This window comes from Artibeus jamaicensis, unplaced genomic scaffold (genome assembly GCF_021234435.1).
Source record: "Artibeus jamaicensis isolate MK-2021 breed Jamaican fruit bat unplaced genomic scaffold, CSHL_Jam_final contig_2170, whole genome shotgun sequence".
Classification (NCBI taxonomy): domain Eukaryota; kingdom Metazoa; phylum Chordata; class Mammalia; order Chiroptera; family Phyllostomidae; genus Artibeus; species Artibeus jamaicensis.
This window is the reverse complement of record NW_026521445.1, coordinates 5,901,576-5,919,954: the sequence shown is the minus strand read 5'-3', so window position 1 is coordinate 5,919,954 and position 18,379 is coordinate 5,901,576. Positions and strand designations below refer to the sequence as shown.

The 18,379-nt window shown below is 49.5% G+C and overlaps 1 protein-coding gene across 4 annotated transcripts in view; it reads right to left on the bottom strand.

The window, feature by feature from the left end:
* The window catches only part of LAMB3 (laminin subunit beta 3), a 120,936-nt gene that overhangs the window by 25,907 nt on the left and 76,650 nt on the right, over positions 1 to 18,379 (bottom strand). For 3 of the 4 annotated variants that reach the window (XM_053658605.1, XM_053658609.1, XM_053658618.1), the window contains exons 2-3: positions 7,856 to 7,920; positions 6,892 to 7,046 (exon numbers count right to left, since the gene is read on the bottom strand). In XM_053658605.1, the coding sequence (XP_053514580.1) occupies positions 6,892 to 7,046; positions 7,856 to 7,883 (183 nt within the window). In that variant the 5' untranslated portion in view covers positions 7,884 to 7,920. Of the gene's footprint in view, positions 1 to 6,891; positions 7,047 to 7,855; positions 7,921 to 9,264; positions 9,708 to 18,379 lie in introns of all 4 variants that reach the window. The other variant, XM_053658600.1, reaches the window with a different exon arrangement.

Here is an 18,379-nt window from a genome sequence, read left to right as displayed (position 1 = left end):
CGTTCTGCTTGTCAACCAGCTAGCAGGATGGTGGCCTGAAATAGAACAGCTCATGGCAGAAGCCCACATAAAGACAAGCTGCTAGTTTCTTCTTTCTCTTTGGGCCTCAGTTTCCATTTGTATCTTATTCTCGTATTCTGTGTATTCTTGTATTCTATGCAGTATGTATATGAATGTGTGTGTGTGAGATTCTCAAAGTAAAGCTGCCCCCCTGGTGTGTGCCTCATGCCTCTGCCTCGCCCAGTGATGGGAGCTCTCAGCTGCAGCTGTTCCCTCTCTGGGGTCATTTGGCCAGCACTGCCCTGGCTGTGCTACCTCAGACACATAGCATCATTATCAATCCAGCCTGACAGGCCTCCAGCCAGTTTGGCTCCTGCTTGCTCTCCATCTGACAAGGCTGGGCCTCTTCCCTTATCGTGGAGCCTTCCAGAATCTCAACTCAGTCTGGCCAGAATACTCCCACCCCCACCCCGAGAACTCAGGGAGGGCAAAGGAAAGAGCAAGAGCCAGCAGGAGCCTTAATCACAGTGGAGAGGGGTGGATAAAGGGGGGCAATGCAAATCAGAGCTCTGTCTTTGCAGGAAACAGAATGAATTCTGGGGGCAAACAGAAAAACAGGCTCTGGTTAGACATGGCCCAGGTCCCTCCCAGGAGCAAGCCAGAGGCTGCCTGTATCAATTTAAGGAGCTATAGAGCTACAGTCAAGATCATGGCTGGCAGCCAGGGCCCAAAGAAAGAAAGTCAAGGATCAAAAAAAAAAAAAAAAATAGCTCTCTGAAAGAAAAGACATTTCTTCCACTTCAGCTTCCTTATTGGTAAAATATAGGGGTGGGATGAGATAATAAAGTTCCTTTTTGTTCTAACGTGCTTTTAGAATTCTCCATCCAGCTTATCAGCTCAGAAGTTAGACACTCCAAACAAGAATGCAAAGGAAGCAAGACAAATATAAGCCTTTGGCCAGGGCCCATACTGGCAAAATACTCTCCCCACCTAAGTGCACAGAGAAAGAAAGGGCCCTGAAGGCCTCCTCGGTCAGCAAGACCTCCATTAGTTCTCCCTGGGGTCCACAAGCTGCACCATTTCCATGTCAGTGGATATGGCCAGCAAAGGTCAAAAATCAGGGCATGCTGGGGCGTTGGGTGGGAGAAATGTCTCAATGCTATGAGGCACATTTTGACAAAAGCCTTCATTCTACACCACCCTATCTCCACCCAAACTAAATTCAGAAAGGTCACTTTCTGAGGCTGATTGTAGAGATGATGTATACCACATATCCAGAAATTACACTGCACCATGCTTTCTCCTGAGCACTGTCCGGTGTTACCCCATTTCATCCCTCCGAAACCTCTGGGGTGGGTACCTTACATGAAACGGTGGGTGGCCTCATTTCACAGATGGGGAAGGCAAGTCGTATGGAAGTTAAGAAATGTGTCCATGTCCACAGAGCTAGGAAGAAAGGAAGCCTTGGATCTCTGCCTTAGGCTACCTGCTCCAAACCTTCTTGTCCTGTTCTGATTCAAGGGGCACAGTGGCCACTTGGCAACCATGGAGAATTTCAGGGACTAAAATTGGTTGTCAAAGATGCTCTTTCTCTTCTGTCCTGGGAAGGGCAGCTTCTGCCTCAGCCCAGACCTCTACAGAACAAGGGTCCCCTAGCGCTGAGTGCAGAGAGGTGGTTTGTGTGCCCGGACCTTCTGCAGGTTCTACCAGTGACAATGGTCTCTGCAGTCCCTGATAACAGAAACACAAGGTAGGTCTGCAAGAAATTGTCCAGAAACTTCTAGGGGCCTGAACCGAAGGAGCAATGGGGTGCAGGGGCATGTCAGCAGGCCTGTGAGGGCACCCAGGCTTGTATCCAGGCCTTCCCACCACACCTTTCCCCTCATCTCTCATTTTAGCTCCACACACCACACTCCTCAACCCACCACAGCTGGGACCCAGGAATCTCGCATGCCGCCAACCCAAGTTTTGCTTCCCTCTGGTAGCGACTCTCTTCCTCAATGACCCTTTCCATTTTCTTCTATCCTCTCAAAACTCACTCGTCCTGGGTCTTACTATCTTGTGACCCTTTGCAAAAGCCACAGCTGATTTTCTCATGAGCAAACCCTTGCTGAGACCTAATAGGTTTATACGGTTGATAATAGATTGACACCTTGCCTTTCCCACTGGTGTTTGCATTTTAAGTGAGGAAATGAACAATGCTTCATCCAAAAGAGTGACTCGCCAGTGGTAAGAGCTTTGAGAGCTTCAGACCCACAGAGACCTCCTGGGAAGCAGGGTAGCAGACATTTTGGTCAGAGACAGTCTCAGAGCCCCCTGAGAGCACGGACGATGAGGATCTCAAGACCTACACGGACATGCCCTCTGCCTACACATTAGCCATGTCAAAGGTCAAGAAAACAGACAGTCATTAAAGGAAGACAGTGCTTGCTGGGGTGTGTGCACATGGGTATGGGTGCACTCACATGCATGTGCAAATGTCTCAGTACGTGTGTTAGGGAGGAGGGGAAGTCAGCTGGCTACTGCCCCTCAGCTTGTTTCCAAGGATAAAAAATGACAGCTGTTTAGTTTACACAGCTAATTAACCTGAGGAATGCACTGTGTAAGACTGTTATTAAAGCAGCTGGGTAATTAAGTTTTTCCCCACCAAGGGAGGGTGTTGGGGGATAAGTAAAGCATTTCGGGGAGCAGACACAACACTGGAGGAGACACTGTCAGGAGCAGAAACAGGGCTGGAAAGCTTCCGGGTAAAGCCCGCTGGTTCCCGGGGAGAGTGCACCAGCTCAGAGATGACCAAAGGGCATGGCTCAGCCCCCACCAGTGCTCACCTGAGAAAGACCATGGCAGATCTTCAAGGCCACACACAGCCCAGCCATCTCCAAAAAGCTGGCGGAGATATTAGAGCTGAACAAAGATAAAGGGCAACTAACCCAACTCTTTGATTTCATAAGAGGGCAAATGGTGGTCTAGAGAGAAGCCAAGGCCTTTGTAAGGTCACATTCCTAGTCTAAGTGTCAGAGCCAGGACCAGAACTAGAGTGGGCAGCTAGTTAGGTGACTTCACTCACCATGACTGCCGCCATATTCTCTACCAGCCCACTGCCAATCAGGCTGGCGGCAGTCACCTTGGAGGCAGAAAGTGGGATGGCCCAAGGGTGCATTGGTTTAAGTAAGTATGTGAATGTGTGTCCTGATCAGGAAGAGATGCTCAGGACTGAGATTCACAGATGGGGCGGTCCCTGCATGCTGACACAGGTCCCGGGGGTGGGCGGGGAAGGAGATGAAACATTTAGCATCTTCCAGACACCATGCCAGTGGTCATGTGGCTCCTTCTTTTAGACCAGAGGTCCCCAACCTTCTTTGGCAGCAGGGACTGGTTTCATGGTCGACATTTTTTCCACAGAAGGTGGGGAGCAGGCAGGAGGCATAGTTCAGGCAGTGATGCCAGTGAGCTTTGATTGCTCACCAGCTATTTACCTCCTGCTGTGTGGCCCAGTTCCTAACAGGGCAAAAACCAGTACCAGTCCACAGCCTGGGGTGCGGGATTCCTGTTTTAGATGGTCCACACAACAATTTATTGAAGTGGGTGCTATCATTATGCCCATTTTTCAAGCAAGGTGCTGAGGCTCAAAGAAAGCATAGAAGAGAACAAGGGCAGGGACACATCACAGACGTGTTCCCTTGTACTTGAGCTTCAGAGGACAACGATGCGGTGAGGCTACCCAGAGGTTATGTAGAAGCTGGAAGAAAAAGAACAGGGGGACAGGAGGGGACTGTGGCGTCAGGCTGCTTAGGTAATAAACTGCCTGGGCGCAAGCCCAGACAGCTGATGGTTAGGCAGGGTAGAAAGGCCTTGAAGGGGGTGGGGAAGAGTGCCACAAGGCAAAGCTGGCCAAGTTCTATGTCCATTAGAAGGGTTGCAGTGTGGACCCCAAACCCACCAAAGCTAGTCCTCAAGGCCAATAAGTTTAACTGCTGAGATAAAATTAGGCAGAGTAGGTGACATATCAATAGGCTAAAATGGCCCAGAAAGAAAGGAGACACAATTTGAGATTGGGAGCTGGGACAGACAATTTTGGAACTGGAAAAGGAGTTTCCCTGATGCTGGGGGTGGGGAGTGAGAATTACAGAATGTCCAAGGTCATAATCTCCATGGTACTTGCACCCGTGCCACATCAGTAGGCTAGCAGCAGGTGCTGGGTGATCTTGACCTGAGCTCAAGGCTCGACATATCACCCCTGTGCAAAAATAGAACAGAGGCACTACCCAGAGGTTTGCCTTAAGGAAGGTGTATAAATGGGGGTGGGGCTGATAGAAAGGGTGGGTGGAAGGAAGGAGGGGGAGGCACAAGCAACGCAGCTTTGTATCACATCACTCTCATTTCCAGGTGGGGCTGGCCGGTACACCTTCCCATCTCCAACTGCTCAGAAAACTCAACGCCTCTGTGTTTCCATCAGAAGTTTGGGGCCCCAGCACCTACCCTCCCAATAGCTCTCAGGGATAACAAGAGCCACTCACAGAGTATTGTGAAAATTAACTGAGATCATTTATATAAAACTCTTAGGGTGCATAATATGTGCTTAATAAATTATAGCTGCTATAATATTTAATAGCAGCTATAATAATAAAATAAATTCAGCACAGTTAAATCTGGATTCCTAATTTTCATTACCCAGCCCTAGCTGCACCCAGTGAGGGTTCAGGGTCCTCCATCGGCAGGAGTATCTGCACCTTTAGTGAGTGTGCTCACGGCTGGTGACCCATGGCCTCCAGATGAGGCAGGTAAGGGAGAGGGAAAGTGAAATCAGACAAGATGGGGAGGTGTGGGAGGGGGGAGAGAAGCCAGTCCTCAGAAGTCAGCTCACTCCCAAAGAAAGTTAGAGCAAGGAGTAACCCCTACAGACCATTCCATCTAACACTCACTCGGAGAACAGGAAATTCTCTGGGACTTAGAGAGGGGCGATATCTGATCACACCACAAATGAGTGACAGACCTGGGGTTACGTCCTACACTCAAGATGTCCTGTCCTCTATCCTCTCCAAGAAGGTCCAGAGATACAACTCCCCCTTATGGAGAAAGAAAAAAAGAGCCAGTGCTTCTCAATTTGCATAGCAACAAAATAGCTGAGATTTGTTTAGACTTCTCTTTTGCAAGCACTCTGCTTTGCTCTCGAGGGGCAACTCACAAGCAGGGAAGGCAGTAGGCTCCCTGGGGCATCAGATAAAGGCAGAGAGCAGACTGGGGTGAAGTCCAAAACCCCAAACCCAGAGGAAGACGCTGTCTAGACAGGGGCTGGGGCTGAGGGGACGGCCCAGCACAAGGGCCTCTGGTCTTTCCTAGCTTCCTCTCCCAGAAGACGGGTCAGCCTAAGAAAGGGGGTCAGAGGTGTCCCTGAAATTTTTAGACATGGCTCACAGGCATAAGATTTTGAGAGTGTGTGGAAAGGGACAGCTAAAACCATCCTGCCTGGAAAGCTCCATACTGCCAGGTCCTCTGATGCTTGTGGAGCAATCTGGGCCCCCGGGGAAAATTCGCCTGATGTGGCCATTTCACCCAACACTGTCAAACAAGTTTTCCCATATCCAAGTGGGTAAGATGCAGAAACCACAGCCATCTCTGCTCAGCACCTCCAAAGCCATAATCTGATACCATCTGTGATTAAAAGCTGCCGAAAGAACACTGGGGGCTAGAAGGACAGCGAGGCCCAGCGGCAGTACCAGATGCCTTACCGTGGTCCCGAGGACAAGGACAGTCTGGAAAGAGTAAACCACAGATAACCCAAGTCTCCTTCGTGGCATCAATCTCCCTCTCTCCCTTGCTCGCTCAGTAGATTTTTTTTTCCTCAAAGGCTGCAGAGACTTAGGGAAAACCACACCCTCATCCATTCCTTTATCCAAATCTGTATTTTGAGGGCAAAAAAATGGTCCAATGAGTTGAGCAGCTGAGAAACAAACAACAGCAAAAAAACCCCACTGATTTCAACCTTGGTGAACTTGAGGAGCAAGGAAAGACCCCAACCTTGTTGAATGGAAAAGAGAGAAAACCAGAGTTCCTACAAAAAAGCTCCAGAGGCAGTGTAGAAAAAGGAAAAACTAGAAGAAAAATCACAACTGCTCTTTGAACACATCAGTTGCCAATGTTAACTGAAGTAGCTCCAAGTGGTGGAATTCCTGGATGCACTCAGCCCATTTTCTTCCTTACCAACTGAGTCCCTGAACCCCCTTGCTAACCTCAGGTCACTTCCTCATTTATCTCACTGATCTGTGTCCTTCAACAACAGCACGAGTGTTCCCCACTTTGCCCCAGGTGGTAAAACATGTGGGCGAAGGAGACTGAGAGGTAAGAAAGCTGGGTCTTCATGCATGATAATTGCAAAGCATAAAAGGCAAACTCCAGCCTATAATCATATATTCACTCTCCTGCCAGCTCTGTCCATACCCAAACCCCAGTGCTAAAGAGATGACAGTGACAGAGTGACTGTGGCAGCACTCAGCTCACCCCTGGCAAGACACAACCCATGCACACATCCCAGCACTTGTGCTCTTCCAGCCATGACTGTGTGCACCAAAGATGGCACATCAGACTCTACGTACAAAGGTTTAATATTTATCTATTTGCCTGTCCCCAAGACTTAAATGACTGTCCTGCCCATCCCAACGGCTAAGAAAGGACTCCGGTTTTATGGAACAGAAAAGACAAAGAGCTATTCAGCTATGACTGAGTACATTTGCTCTTGCCCATGCTTATACTTTCCCTGCACTCCCCACCCACAGTGCATGGGGCTGGGCCTCTACCAGATACACTCTAAGTATTCAGTGAACAATGGCAGGCATACCCACCCCACACAGCTCAGCTTCCTCCAGCCCTGCAGGTCATGGAGCTAGGGCCTACCTCGCCATACTGGGTGCAGTAGGTCTCGGGCCTGGTCAGTCCGCAGGTGGATGAAGCTCGAAGAAACTGGGTCCTCCCAATGAGCAGGTCCCCAACAGGGGGATAGCAGGCCCCACGGGAGCAGGCTTGCTGGGCACACAGGAGGCTGGGAAAGACTGAAATCACAGGGTGGCTGGGGTTCAGCTGGAAGAGAAGGGGGTCTGGATGGCCACCCCCGCCTCCCTCAGGGAAACAGACATCGACAAGACTAGAGCCTCTCCTTCTCTCCTGCTCGCTCTTACTGGTGACAGTTATTATGGTAATCCTGAGGCTATTAGGTTGAAAAGCTGATTTCATATTCTATAACCCCCAACTTTAAAAAAAACAAAACAGGAAAAGTACTGGCAACCAACATCCATCCATGAATGATCCTGAAATGTGGCTCCCATGTATGGCTTTTAGAAACAAACGTGGGACACAGGCTTGGCCACCAGACACAGCCCACAACTCTCCTCCCCTACAGCATGGCCTCTGTCAACAGCCCATAGGAGGGCTAGCTGCCAGCCACTGTGGAACATTGGGAGATACCTGCGTTCTTTCTGCTCCTTTATCTGCAACGCTGACCCACATTTTGTGAGCACACCACTACAATTCACTGGAAAATCAAGAACTCAAGCCATGATGGGTTTGGGACCAGCTTGAGAGTGAAAGGGTGGGAAAGACCAGGGCACTCAGGGAACCAGAAACCACTCTGAGGGGGAACTGGAAGACACCTGGGAGCTCCTCAAGACAGGTAGAAAATCATCCTGCCCAAAGGCATAAAGGAGCAGGGAAACTTCATGGGTGTCCCCAGGAGACAAGCGTTCCAAACCCTAGGACTCAAGGGTAACAGGTAACGCTCACACTTTGGTTAACTGTCCTCCCACCGGTAGCTCTCACCTCTCTCCTGTATGGCAGGTCCTGGAGGTTGGGAAGGGATACTCACCAAACCAAAGGAGAAGGAGTCGCCTCATCTTCAGCCAATAGGATGACCCCCAGAGAGGACCTCGCCTGAGGTAGAGCAAAGCAGCCTGTGTAAAACAGCACAAACCACTAGGGCACACTAGCCCCTTTTCTGCTTTTAGAATCATGTTTTGTTTTGTTTTGTTTTGTTTTTTTCAGAAGTCTTCACCCAGGGTCTTACCTGGGACAACTCTCAGCAACAGGTACATTTGGAGCCAAAACCTTGGAAAATAACATAGCCCTGGACTACTGTCCCAGCTGGCCTGTGACTCACGGGTGCCCTGGGATAATACCATTCACTCCCAGACTTCAGTCCCCTCATCTGCAGTAGACGGGAGGAGGATGGGCTGGCCCTGCTCCTAATAGTCACAAGGACTACTTGGGGTGCAGGGCCCATAGGAGCTGCAGGGAGGTCTGAGGCCTCGTCGCTGCCCAAGGAAGAGGCCCGGCCTTTCCCAGAGCCGGGCTCAGCCCACAAATCCAAAGGTGAGTGGGTCAAAGTGGCTGAAGGAATGGAGGCCAGCCCTCTCCTGCCATTGGCATTGCCTCCAGCACCACCAAGGGTCACCTCAAGGGTAAGACTGTGGTGCCCACAACTCTGGGCACAGCAGGTGGTTGGAATGTGATGGGGAGGCCTGGCAGTCTTTCAGAAATGAGTGAGGATTGTATCTGAACTGGAAGCAACCAGAATATCTCTAATGATGGGCTGGGCTGTACAGGAGGAGCGAGGCTGGGAGGCCACAAGCAGGGGTTCTGAAGGAGACCATAGATGGATGCTCAAAGGTCCGAGAGGCAAGCAGGCTGGCCCTGTGCATGCAGTGCTCACCTCTGCCTCGGACTGGGTGCTCACTCTGCTTCAGTGACAGCCACAACCCCTTTGGCTAGGGTAGGGGGTGGGGATTGGCAAGGCAGGGCCAGAGAGAGAACCGGGACTCTCCTGGAGTCTTTAAATTATACACCCAGATGCTTTGAAATCATTCCTGCCAATCGGTTTCCAGGAGTGCCAGGGTCCCAGAGAGGAGGCAGGTGGCCCAAGAGAGAGGCCCACCTTCTCGTTTACCTGCTGCACTGTCTCTGCCCTCTCACCCCCAGAAGGAGGCATTCTGAGCAGCCTTGGCAGAGCTCTGGCCCCGCACCCCAGCCTTCCCTCTTCTCTTTGTGCTCAGCCAGGGATCTGAACTTGCTTTCTTCCAAGTCCCTGAGACACTTATCAGATGTGAAAAGGCAATTCAAACAGAGGCAGACATTTAATGTAGCATTTGCAGGTGGCTCCTTCAGGTGAGCTCTCAGGAAGAGAAAGAATTGGGCCCTGCAAGCAGGTCCCAGACACCCAGAGCACAGTGCCTCCTCCCCGCCCTGCCCCCACCAAGCAGGTGAAGGCAGGTAACGTACCTGGCTCCCTGCTGCCACTGTTCTCTCTCCAGATCGCCTGAGAGCACCCTTGAATGAGGGGGTCTCCGCTCCTGGCTCCCAGTTTTTAAACAACGGCCTCACCTCTGGAGGAGACTCCCTGGCTGGGTGCAGCCCACTGCAGGGCGGGTCTCAGGAATCTGGCGGCTGGCACGCCCATCCGCCGTCACTGCACCCCCACAGCCCCAGGACAGGACTGGGCAAGTGGGCTGGTCCCCGAGGCCTCACAGCAAGCCTGGCAGTGCCCACCTGCCTTCGCGTGCTGTTGGGGGCAGAGGGGAACACTGCAAACCGAAAGCACCAGGCCAATATTCATGGTCATTCCAGACCAGGGTTCGGAGAGCAGGAAGAGCCCTGGCATTTGTGAAAGGCACTGTACTCGGTGTTTTCTCAAGGGATCAGCTTCCTCTTGTGTCCTGGACCATCTGGACAGAAAACCAAGCAGAGGACAAGAAGATCAGGGCTTGTGTATAGGGTGGTACAGCCCCGGACCTGTCCTCGGGCTGGAAGGCAGGAAGACCCAAACATCCAGGACCTGGAAAGTACCAGACCCTCTCTCTCCCCAAGGAAAACAATCACAGTGGAAAATCCCTGCTTCCTGCAGCCTTACAAGGCTCATCAGGGAGGGGTCGAGGCCCAGCTCACCCAAGGAAATTTTCAGCGAAATAAGAAATAAACTCTAAATGCCTCTTCTCCAGGTCCCTCCCTGGCTTGGCAGGAAGCCCTAGGACAGGTAACTACCTGTGAGTCATTGCCCCCAGCTTAGGAGGAGGGCTGATCTCTTAGTCTCTCCCTTCCAGGGCAGGAATGCCCGCCTTGAGGGCCAGAAAACAGACCTGACCACAAGTGGTGGAAGGCAAGGCGGAAGCATAACTGGGCCGACATGGCCTGGCCCACTGCCAGGCCCAGGAACACAGCTTCCTTTGTGGGACCCCAGGCAGGCTCCTGGCTCCGGGCCACTGGTCTGAGAGCCACTGAAAATGACAGTAACAGTCCAGCTAGAGAGGCTGGTCTCAGAGGACACTCTTCCCCCAGGTTAAGGTCAGAGGGCTTTAGAGAGATCTGAAGGCCACCCAATGCATACCTTGGCCCCAGGAGGCCTGCACCGGCATTGTTTGGGAACTGTATTGCCTCAAAGTTCCTATTTAAAGGAGACTCTTAACCAGCCATTCTGGCCTGTCAGTCTCTCCTATGCAGGAAGTCCTCTCTACAATAGGAGGGTTAAGTCCAAGAAATTGGTTTGGGGACCCTCAGAGAAAATAATGAAGCATCTTATGGATTAAGCTGGACATTTCTAACCTTCAGTCTCTAATTTAGCCCAAGAAATTTAGATGGGCTGGAGAACTAGCCCATCTAAACTAGCCAATGGACAACAAGTTGTTTAGATGCATGATGGAAATTCTAACAAATGTTCATGTCTTGACCCCTGTAAGCATCCCAGTGAAATCTAGCTTTACTCAACAAGCTCAAGTCAGTACCAACAGCTGCCCTTTGTGGGCCACAATCTGCAACAAGAACACAGAGACCTTCATCAAGTTCCCCAGAGCACAGTCGCGGCTGACACCCCAGGGTTCTGCAGACACCTGTCTGATCTCTTCCTCTCCACTTCTCCAACTCCCTAAACTCAAGGCTCCCAGGAGTGTTTCACCCTTCTGGAGCTGCCCATCTTAGGCCCACCACCAGGAAAGAGGACGTACAAACAATTCATTAATAGTTAACTCAGCAGAAGAGCAGGTGTTGCAATCTCAGATCCTCACCTTTAAGCCCCCCTCCTCCTCCCCCGTCAGGAGGCAAGAGCCCAGGTAAATAAGCCTTTGGCGTCTCTCTCAGACATCACAGGCTGGGGCAAGTCCAGGGAGTGGCTTGGCTTTGCAGGAAGAAGATGGCAATTCCTCTGTTTGGGCCCCCCACGTGCTCCTGCCACGCCCAGGACGTTATTTCTGCAGAACCCAAGAGTAGCCCTGTCAGCCTCACTGCTTACGGACACTGAGCACTCCCCCTGTAATCCAGTGCCCCCAGGGCTGCAGGGCACCAGGCACAGGCTTTGAACTTCAGAACCCAATTCGTTCAGACACAAGAAGCCCGAAATAGAGCTAGAGGCTGGATAGGACCCAGCCAGGGCTGAAGGGGCGGCAAGGGCATGGCTCCAAGACTGCAGCCTCCCTCCCTGTCTTCCACTGTCCTGCTCCAGATCCCTCAGTCCTCAGGGCTCATCTCCCATCCTTGGCTCATTTGAACTTATCCCTCAGGAAAGAGGCTGACCAAATCATCCTTGACTCCCTATTCTCACACCACCATGTCAACCTACCAGGCCATTCCAAAGGCAACCAAGACCACTTCTACCCTCCTGGCCTGAGCCTCTTCCCCAGACTTCTGCAGTAGCCTCCCTACTGGTGTGCAGTCCAGTCCCAACACAATAGGTCAGGGCCTCTTCCACTCAGAAACCTGCACCTGCTCCCTATTGCAGACAAAGTCAAAGCCAAAGCCCTTACAGAGGCAGCACACATACCAGCCGTCATTACTTCTCAACAGGACCACTGCTATCCCCTTTACTCCTTCCACTCCAGCCACGCAGCCTCCTGGCCGTGCTTCTGAATTACCAGGCTGCTTCTGTCACAGGCTATTGCCCCAGCTGCTCTCTCCGCCTGGACCAGTCTTTATTCTTTCTCCAGTGTCTGCAAGGCTCACTCTCTTACCTCTTTTAAGTCTTCATTCAAATACTACCTCCTCCACGAGGCCAACTCTGAGCACCCTCTTTAAAATGACGACCAAGTCAGGGAGGTACGAGATTTATTGTAAGTTACAGAAATGTCTAACCACTGTGCTATGCACCTGAAACTAACATAATATTAAAAGTGAACTGTAATTGAAAAACTAAAAAATAATAACATGACAACCAAGCTCCTTGTCCCCCACCCCAGCTCTCCCAACCCCACCCACCCTCCATTACTGACAGGCTGGGATTTGGGGATTTGTTTGGGGCAGGCTGGTTTGGGGGGGAGTTTACAACACTTACCTCCTTCTAACTAACTATATCACACACCTATTCATCATATGTACTTTCTGCCTCCCTCCACCAGAATGTGATGTCCAAGAAGGCACAGATTTTTGTCCTCTACTATTTTGCAACCACCTAGAAACGGTGCCTGGGACACAGTAGGTGTGGAATGAATGGATTCGCACAGAGAGGTAAATCATTGATGTAAGTCAGCAATTTTCAACCTGTGTGCTGCAAGAATTTTTAAAGCATGCAATACCTGACTTTGGTCAGGGGCACTGACCTCTTTTCCCACAGGTAGTCAAATAAAAAAGTGACAACAGCCAACACAGCCAACAGCCATCTGGTGTGAATGAATCAAAATTATACATATGTTTTGGTCAGATCAGTAAAAAATATATTTTTTGGTGAGCTGCAGAATAGTAGTGATCGGTCTAGGTGTGCCATGAAATGATAAAGGTTGAAAATGGTCGATATGGCTTAACAAGTCTCCGTGCCCTTACAGGTGTGCTCCCACTCCCAGAGGGCAGAGTCCAGACTTCCCGCCACCACAGTGGATGGCTAACAGTAGTAATTCATGCATCCGTCAGCTGTGGGGGTGGGTCTGCTTCCGAAGTTGTCACCGTGTCTGCTTACCAGTCGGTCGTTCCTGGCAGGGTCTCCACCTGCCAGACTTAAACTGTCCAAATTGCCAGGGAGATCAGTCGAGATCTCAACAATAAGCAGTCAAAAGATAAGGAGCAAGGAAAGGAGGAAAGCAGGAAGGAAAAGAGAAAAGAGGTTAAGAGGGATAAGAGAGCCTGTCCCAGGTTGTAAATGCTAATACTCAGGTGTTGGAAGAAGGAGCGCCAGGTGACTAAGGCTCAGGCATCACTCGAATACAGTGAGTCATGGCTGAGTCCTTGTCTGTTGAACAGGGCGGACTCCAGGAGTGGCCCTGGGATTGGGCACGTGACTCAGGCTGGCGTGGCCCTCCACTCCAGCGCAACTGCTCAAGTGCCCAGACAGCCAATCACTCTTCTGTGGCCTCTCTGAGAACCAAAGGGAGAAAGTGGGTCTGTGAAGTTACTGAGCAGACAGCAACCAGCCTTGGGCAAAGGCTGGCAGTAGGCAGAGGAGTCTGCACTGGCTGTCATGGGTGACTGTTCCGTACCCCTCTCTCTATGCCTTCACTCTCACCTCCCCAACAGACAGCTGTGTATTTGACCGGGGCCTGAGGCCTGAGGAAAATCAGGCAGTCAGTCTAAATTAACTGTACCTCACATTTCCCAAGTGCTTGTCACATGCCAGGCACTGTGCTAAGCCCTTTGCATATATTAACTCATTTAATACCCGCTACATCTCTGTAGGGGTAGACATTTATAATTACTCTTCCTCTACAGATGAAGAAAATGAGGCACATTTTCAACAACTTGGTCCCAACTAGTAAGCGGGTCATTTGAACTCAGACCAATTTGCTCTGGCACTCAGATTCCTAGCTGTCACTTAAAGCATAAAATTCCCTAAATCCCTGACTCCGCCATTAGGAACCCTTGACCAGAGTCCACCAGACTCTGAACCTCATGTTTACCAAAACTAATCAAGACCCAGTATCTTAAAATGTCTCTTTAAGCCCTTGCTCTAACTCTTGGAGCACAGACGTTGACCGAGGGCTCCTGGGGAGACATTGTAGAAACATCTAGAACAGAGGCCATATTTTATTTGCTCTCCATATTGACAGCCTGTCTTGTGTGGGCACAGATGGAGTAGGTGCTGGCCTCCAGACGCCCCCCCTCAGAGACTCTGGTCTGCACCAGCAGAGTCTCCCCCTCTTATCAACAGGAAGCTGATCTGAGTGAGGATGTGAGCACCTAAAGTAGTGGAAAGACAGAGAAGGTGACTGGGCAAACGTCACGGTGAGCTGACAAGATTACACAAAGGGCATGATGACGGATGACACCACTTCCCCCTCCCCCCAGGAAGGGAGATGCCATCCCTTGAGGTTAGGCTCCTAGGTCACCGTAGAGGAACCTCAGCTCCTTCTGTTCTATCTCTCGGGGTACACCCCCAAATGTCCTACCCCCACCCTCTTGAGCGGTAGAGTTCAGCCTGCAGCCTGGTGGAGTCAAATGCTGGCTGGCTCCCCAGAGAAGAGGGAAGAATGTCTTGGCATTTATGCTCCCGTCACTGCCCTACCCACTGCCCTACCTTCCTCTGGCAAATAGGCCAGCTCATGACCATGCCCCCTTTTCCACCCCCAGCCACTGTCCAGCCAGTGCCCTGTGGGGTAGATTCTCGGAACCTAAGTCAAACCTCTGTGATCTTTGGCCACAGATTTGCCATGTGGAACTGACCATGTGGCCCTGGCCCAGCGTCGCCTGAGAGGGGAGGGACATAGAGCAGAAAGGGGCAACATGCAGCCATGCGGTAGGTTACGAGTATCTGGGGAAGGGAGACACAAACGAAGAGCTGAGAGGGTCGAGGAACATTTGCATTATGAGATCTCCCCAGGCTAAAAGAGGGCCGCCCACGGACTTTAAAATTCTAACTGTGATCCCTGAAAGGACCACTAGAGAGGCGAGCGAAATTGCCTAATGTTCAAATGGGCAAAACTAAGTTGCCTAATGTTCAAATAGGCAAATGGACTAAATATATGGAAATGGGCACCTGTGGTTTGAAGGTGTGTCTGGCTTCATGTCTGGAATCAATACCACATAAAGGCTTTTAATTAGCATGTCCCTGCAGTGCCTGTGGCCACATGGGGCCTGTGTTTGAACTTGAGCCTCTCTTAAATTCAAGACTTAGCTTAAACTCTGCTACTTGATAGAAGCATAAACTTGGGCGAGCCCTTCTCTGGGCCTCAGTCTCAACATTCACAAAAAACAGTGTTGGATTTTACTGGTTATCAAGCCGGGCTGCCCACCAGAATTACTTATAGAACTTATATAAGTACAGCCTTCAAGCCATGCCTCACCCAGGGATATAATGGGCTTGCAGAAGGGCAGGAACTTTCAATATGTTTTCCAAGCTCCCCTGAAGACCCTTCAGCTCTAGGATGCCATTCTCAGAGGCCAGCGGTTTAAGACAGCAGTTAAAAGCCTAGACTTCAGAGTGAGAGAGGTAAAGCTGCAAGTTTGGTTTTGTTCTCGCCAGCTGTGACTTTGGGCAACCAAAGTGACTTGCCTCACGGGTCCTTGTAAAGGTGAAGGGAAGCAATGCGTGTATAACCCTCAGCAACCTGCCTGATGATGTAAGTGCTCTGTAATGGGCATTGGTCCCCACTCGAGCATCACACACAGGTGTCTTAGGCTATGATCCACAGTCTTTGCAACATTAGTAACAAAAAGCAAATGTCACTCTCCTGCAGATGCTGGCTGGGTTGCGCCCCTCCTCCTCCCTGCAGGGGGCCCAGGGCCCAACTGGAGAGTCTGCGCTTTGTGTGTTCCACTCCATTCTGTCAGGGCTGCAAACTCCCCAGGGACCACAACCTGGATCAGAAGGAAAAACAAGGCACTCGGGGGCCAAACTGGGCTGAGCTCTCCAAGAATGGTGATGCATCTGACCCTTCCAAACTGGGAAGGACAGAGGGTGGAGACAGGGCTGTTTACAAACAGGACAGAGGAGCAAACACAAGCATGACATTGTTTACGGCTTCAACAATGTTTACGGCCTCAACTGTTACTCATAGCGGAGTCCAATACTTCATTAAGATAGGAGTCTAAGCTAGTCTGGACGGCAGGTTTGTTACTTAGCTCGAGGCAGTTGCCAAGCAAGTCTGAGGGTACAGGGAAAGAGGCCCTGTGTAAGCAGGACCTCTGCTTACACAGATCAAAATCTGATCGATATTGTGCCAGGCAAGGGTGATGAGTCCTTGGCTAATCCAATTCCTTCCCCTCAAAACATCATTCGAAACTGACTCCCTTCTGATCTAGAATACTGATAAAGAGGTTTTAATAACTTGGGGGAATGTTTATGAGATACGATTAATTGGGAAAAAAATAAGAAAACAAATGTGTAAGAATCTACTTAACTCCATAAAGAGTTAGAAAATGCTAAAATATCCAATATGTTAGCATTTTCTAACTCTTTATATTTCTGTGTATGCTCTCATCTTCCAGAATGAGCATATTTTACTGTATAGAATAATAAATTAAAATGTTTCAGGAAAAAAAGTGATTTTTGCCCACCTACAAGTTAGTTATTAACCCTTCCTTTCTTTGCCCTCCTTTTGCCCTGAACCCCTCCCACTATCCCCACAGACTGTCTGAGAATTTGCTACAAGTTTCCAAATCATTATAGATTTTGTAAGATATGGTTTCCTCTTCTTAAGAAGTCCAGTACTGCTTGTTGAAGCTGTTAGATGTTTTTGTCAAGAGAGCAGTTAGCACACTTTCTCAATAAATGTATGTACAAATGTGAGAGTGGGCAGAAAATGCCTAAGGAACAACTAGCTCCTTACCTTCCAGCTTGCGAGTCTTTGGGCAAACCAAAAAGAAAGAACAGACTCAGTCTAACTTACCTATATTTTTCAGGGGAAAGAGGAATTGAGGACAACTAAAAATTTTTATCCTCACCCAAATTGGCCTCTCCCGTGCGATTGTTCCAGAATAATGCCACCTAATTCTGAACATTCATTCTCATTGCTCACTCAGAAGTGTTTACACCCATCAGCTCAAGTGCAAATACACATTGGTGCTCATGAACGTGAGGTTCCAGCTCTATCTCAGGTGGGCACTGTCTCCAACAAGAGACATGGTTCCTTGTAACCAGCATTGACAGATCAAATACAGAATCTCAGATTAACAAAGGACAGAGGGTGGAGACCGGGCTGTTTACAAACAGAACAGAGGAGCAAACACAAGCATGACATTGTTTACGGCTTCAAGCGTTAGTCAGAGTGGAGTCCAATACCTCATTAAGATAGGAGTCTAAGATAAACAAAGAATCTCAGATTAACAGATAAATCAGAATCTCAGATTAACAAAGAATGCCTTGTTAGTTATAAGCAGACCCCAAATACTGCATGGAGAATACTTATACTAAAGTAATATTCACTGTTTATCTGCTATTCTAATTTTACTGGGCTCCTTGTATTTTTACTTGCTAAATATGGTGACCTTACTTGTAATGTATTGTTCATCCATCCTCATGACTTCCAGACTTTTCCTAACCAAGTCATCTTCCTCTAACATTTCTCCCATCTGCCAATAACCTTCCTAAAACATGATGCTTAGAAGTGAACACAGGTGTCCTGGGGTCTGGATGCTTGACATCACGGTATATCATGGGGCCCTTTATGAAAGACCACTCCAGGTTAAGGACCAAGAACCAAATGAACAGTGCAGAGCTGGGCCTGATCCTTCACCATCTGAAGACTACAGGGGCATGAGAGATTGTGTTGACTCCTTTGTTTAATTTCTACTCCAGAAATAAAGAGCTATGTATTATTATCCTGAAAGGACAAAGGGGAACAAGGTAGTTTTCCAGCTCTTGCTGGAAGGTATGAGGCACCATTCTAAACAAATGTACCTACAGTGTCTCATTTAAGCATCATAGCAGCCCTTTAAGATGCCTCCTTGAAGGAGATATTCTTCCCTTTTTTTTTTTTTTACGGTCTCAGCATGCATTACTAAGCAGTAGCCTGTACAAGGTTACAGTGTTAGGGATTGAAAATACTCCCCCAAACTAATTTGGTGAAACCCCAATGTGATGATATTAGGAAGCAGGAGTTTGGACAATAATTAGGCAAAGTCCCCACAATGGGATCAGTGCCCTAACAAGAAGTAAAAAAACACCAGAGGACACAGCAAGAAGAAAGCCAGGCAGCAGACTCTCCCCAGCAGCCCAGCAGTCCTTGATCATGGACTTCCCAGCCTTCAGAACTGTGAGACATAAATACTGTTGCTTAAGCCACGGAGTCTATGGTATTTTGTTTTAGCAGCCTGAGTGATAAAGACACAGAACTAGTTAGCACTTCATTGGAATTAGGTCAGGCAGTGATACATTAATAAATTAACCACAAAATCTCAGCAGCTTAACAAAACAGACGTTAATTTGTTGCCTGCACAAAATAAGATGTGAGACAGGCGAGGGGAGAAGTCCTCTGTTCTACACACTCAG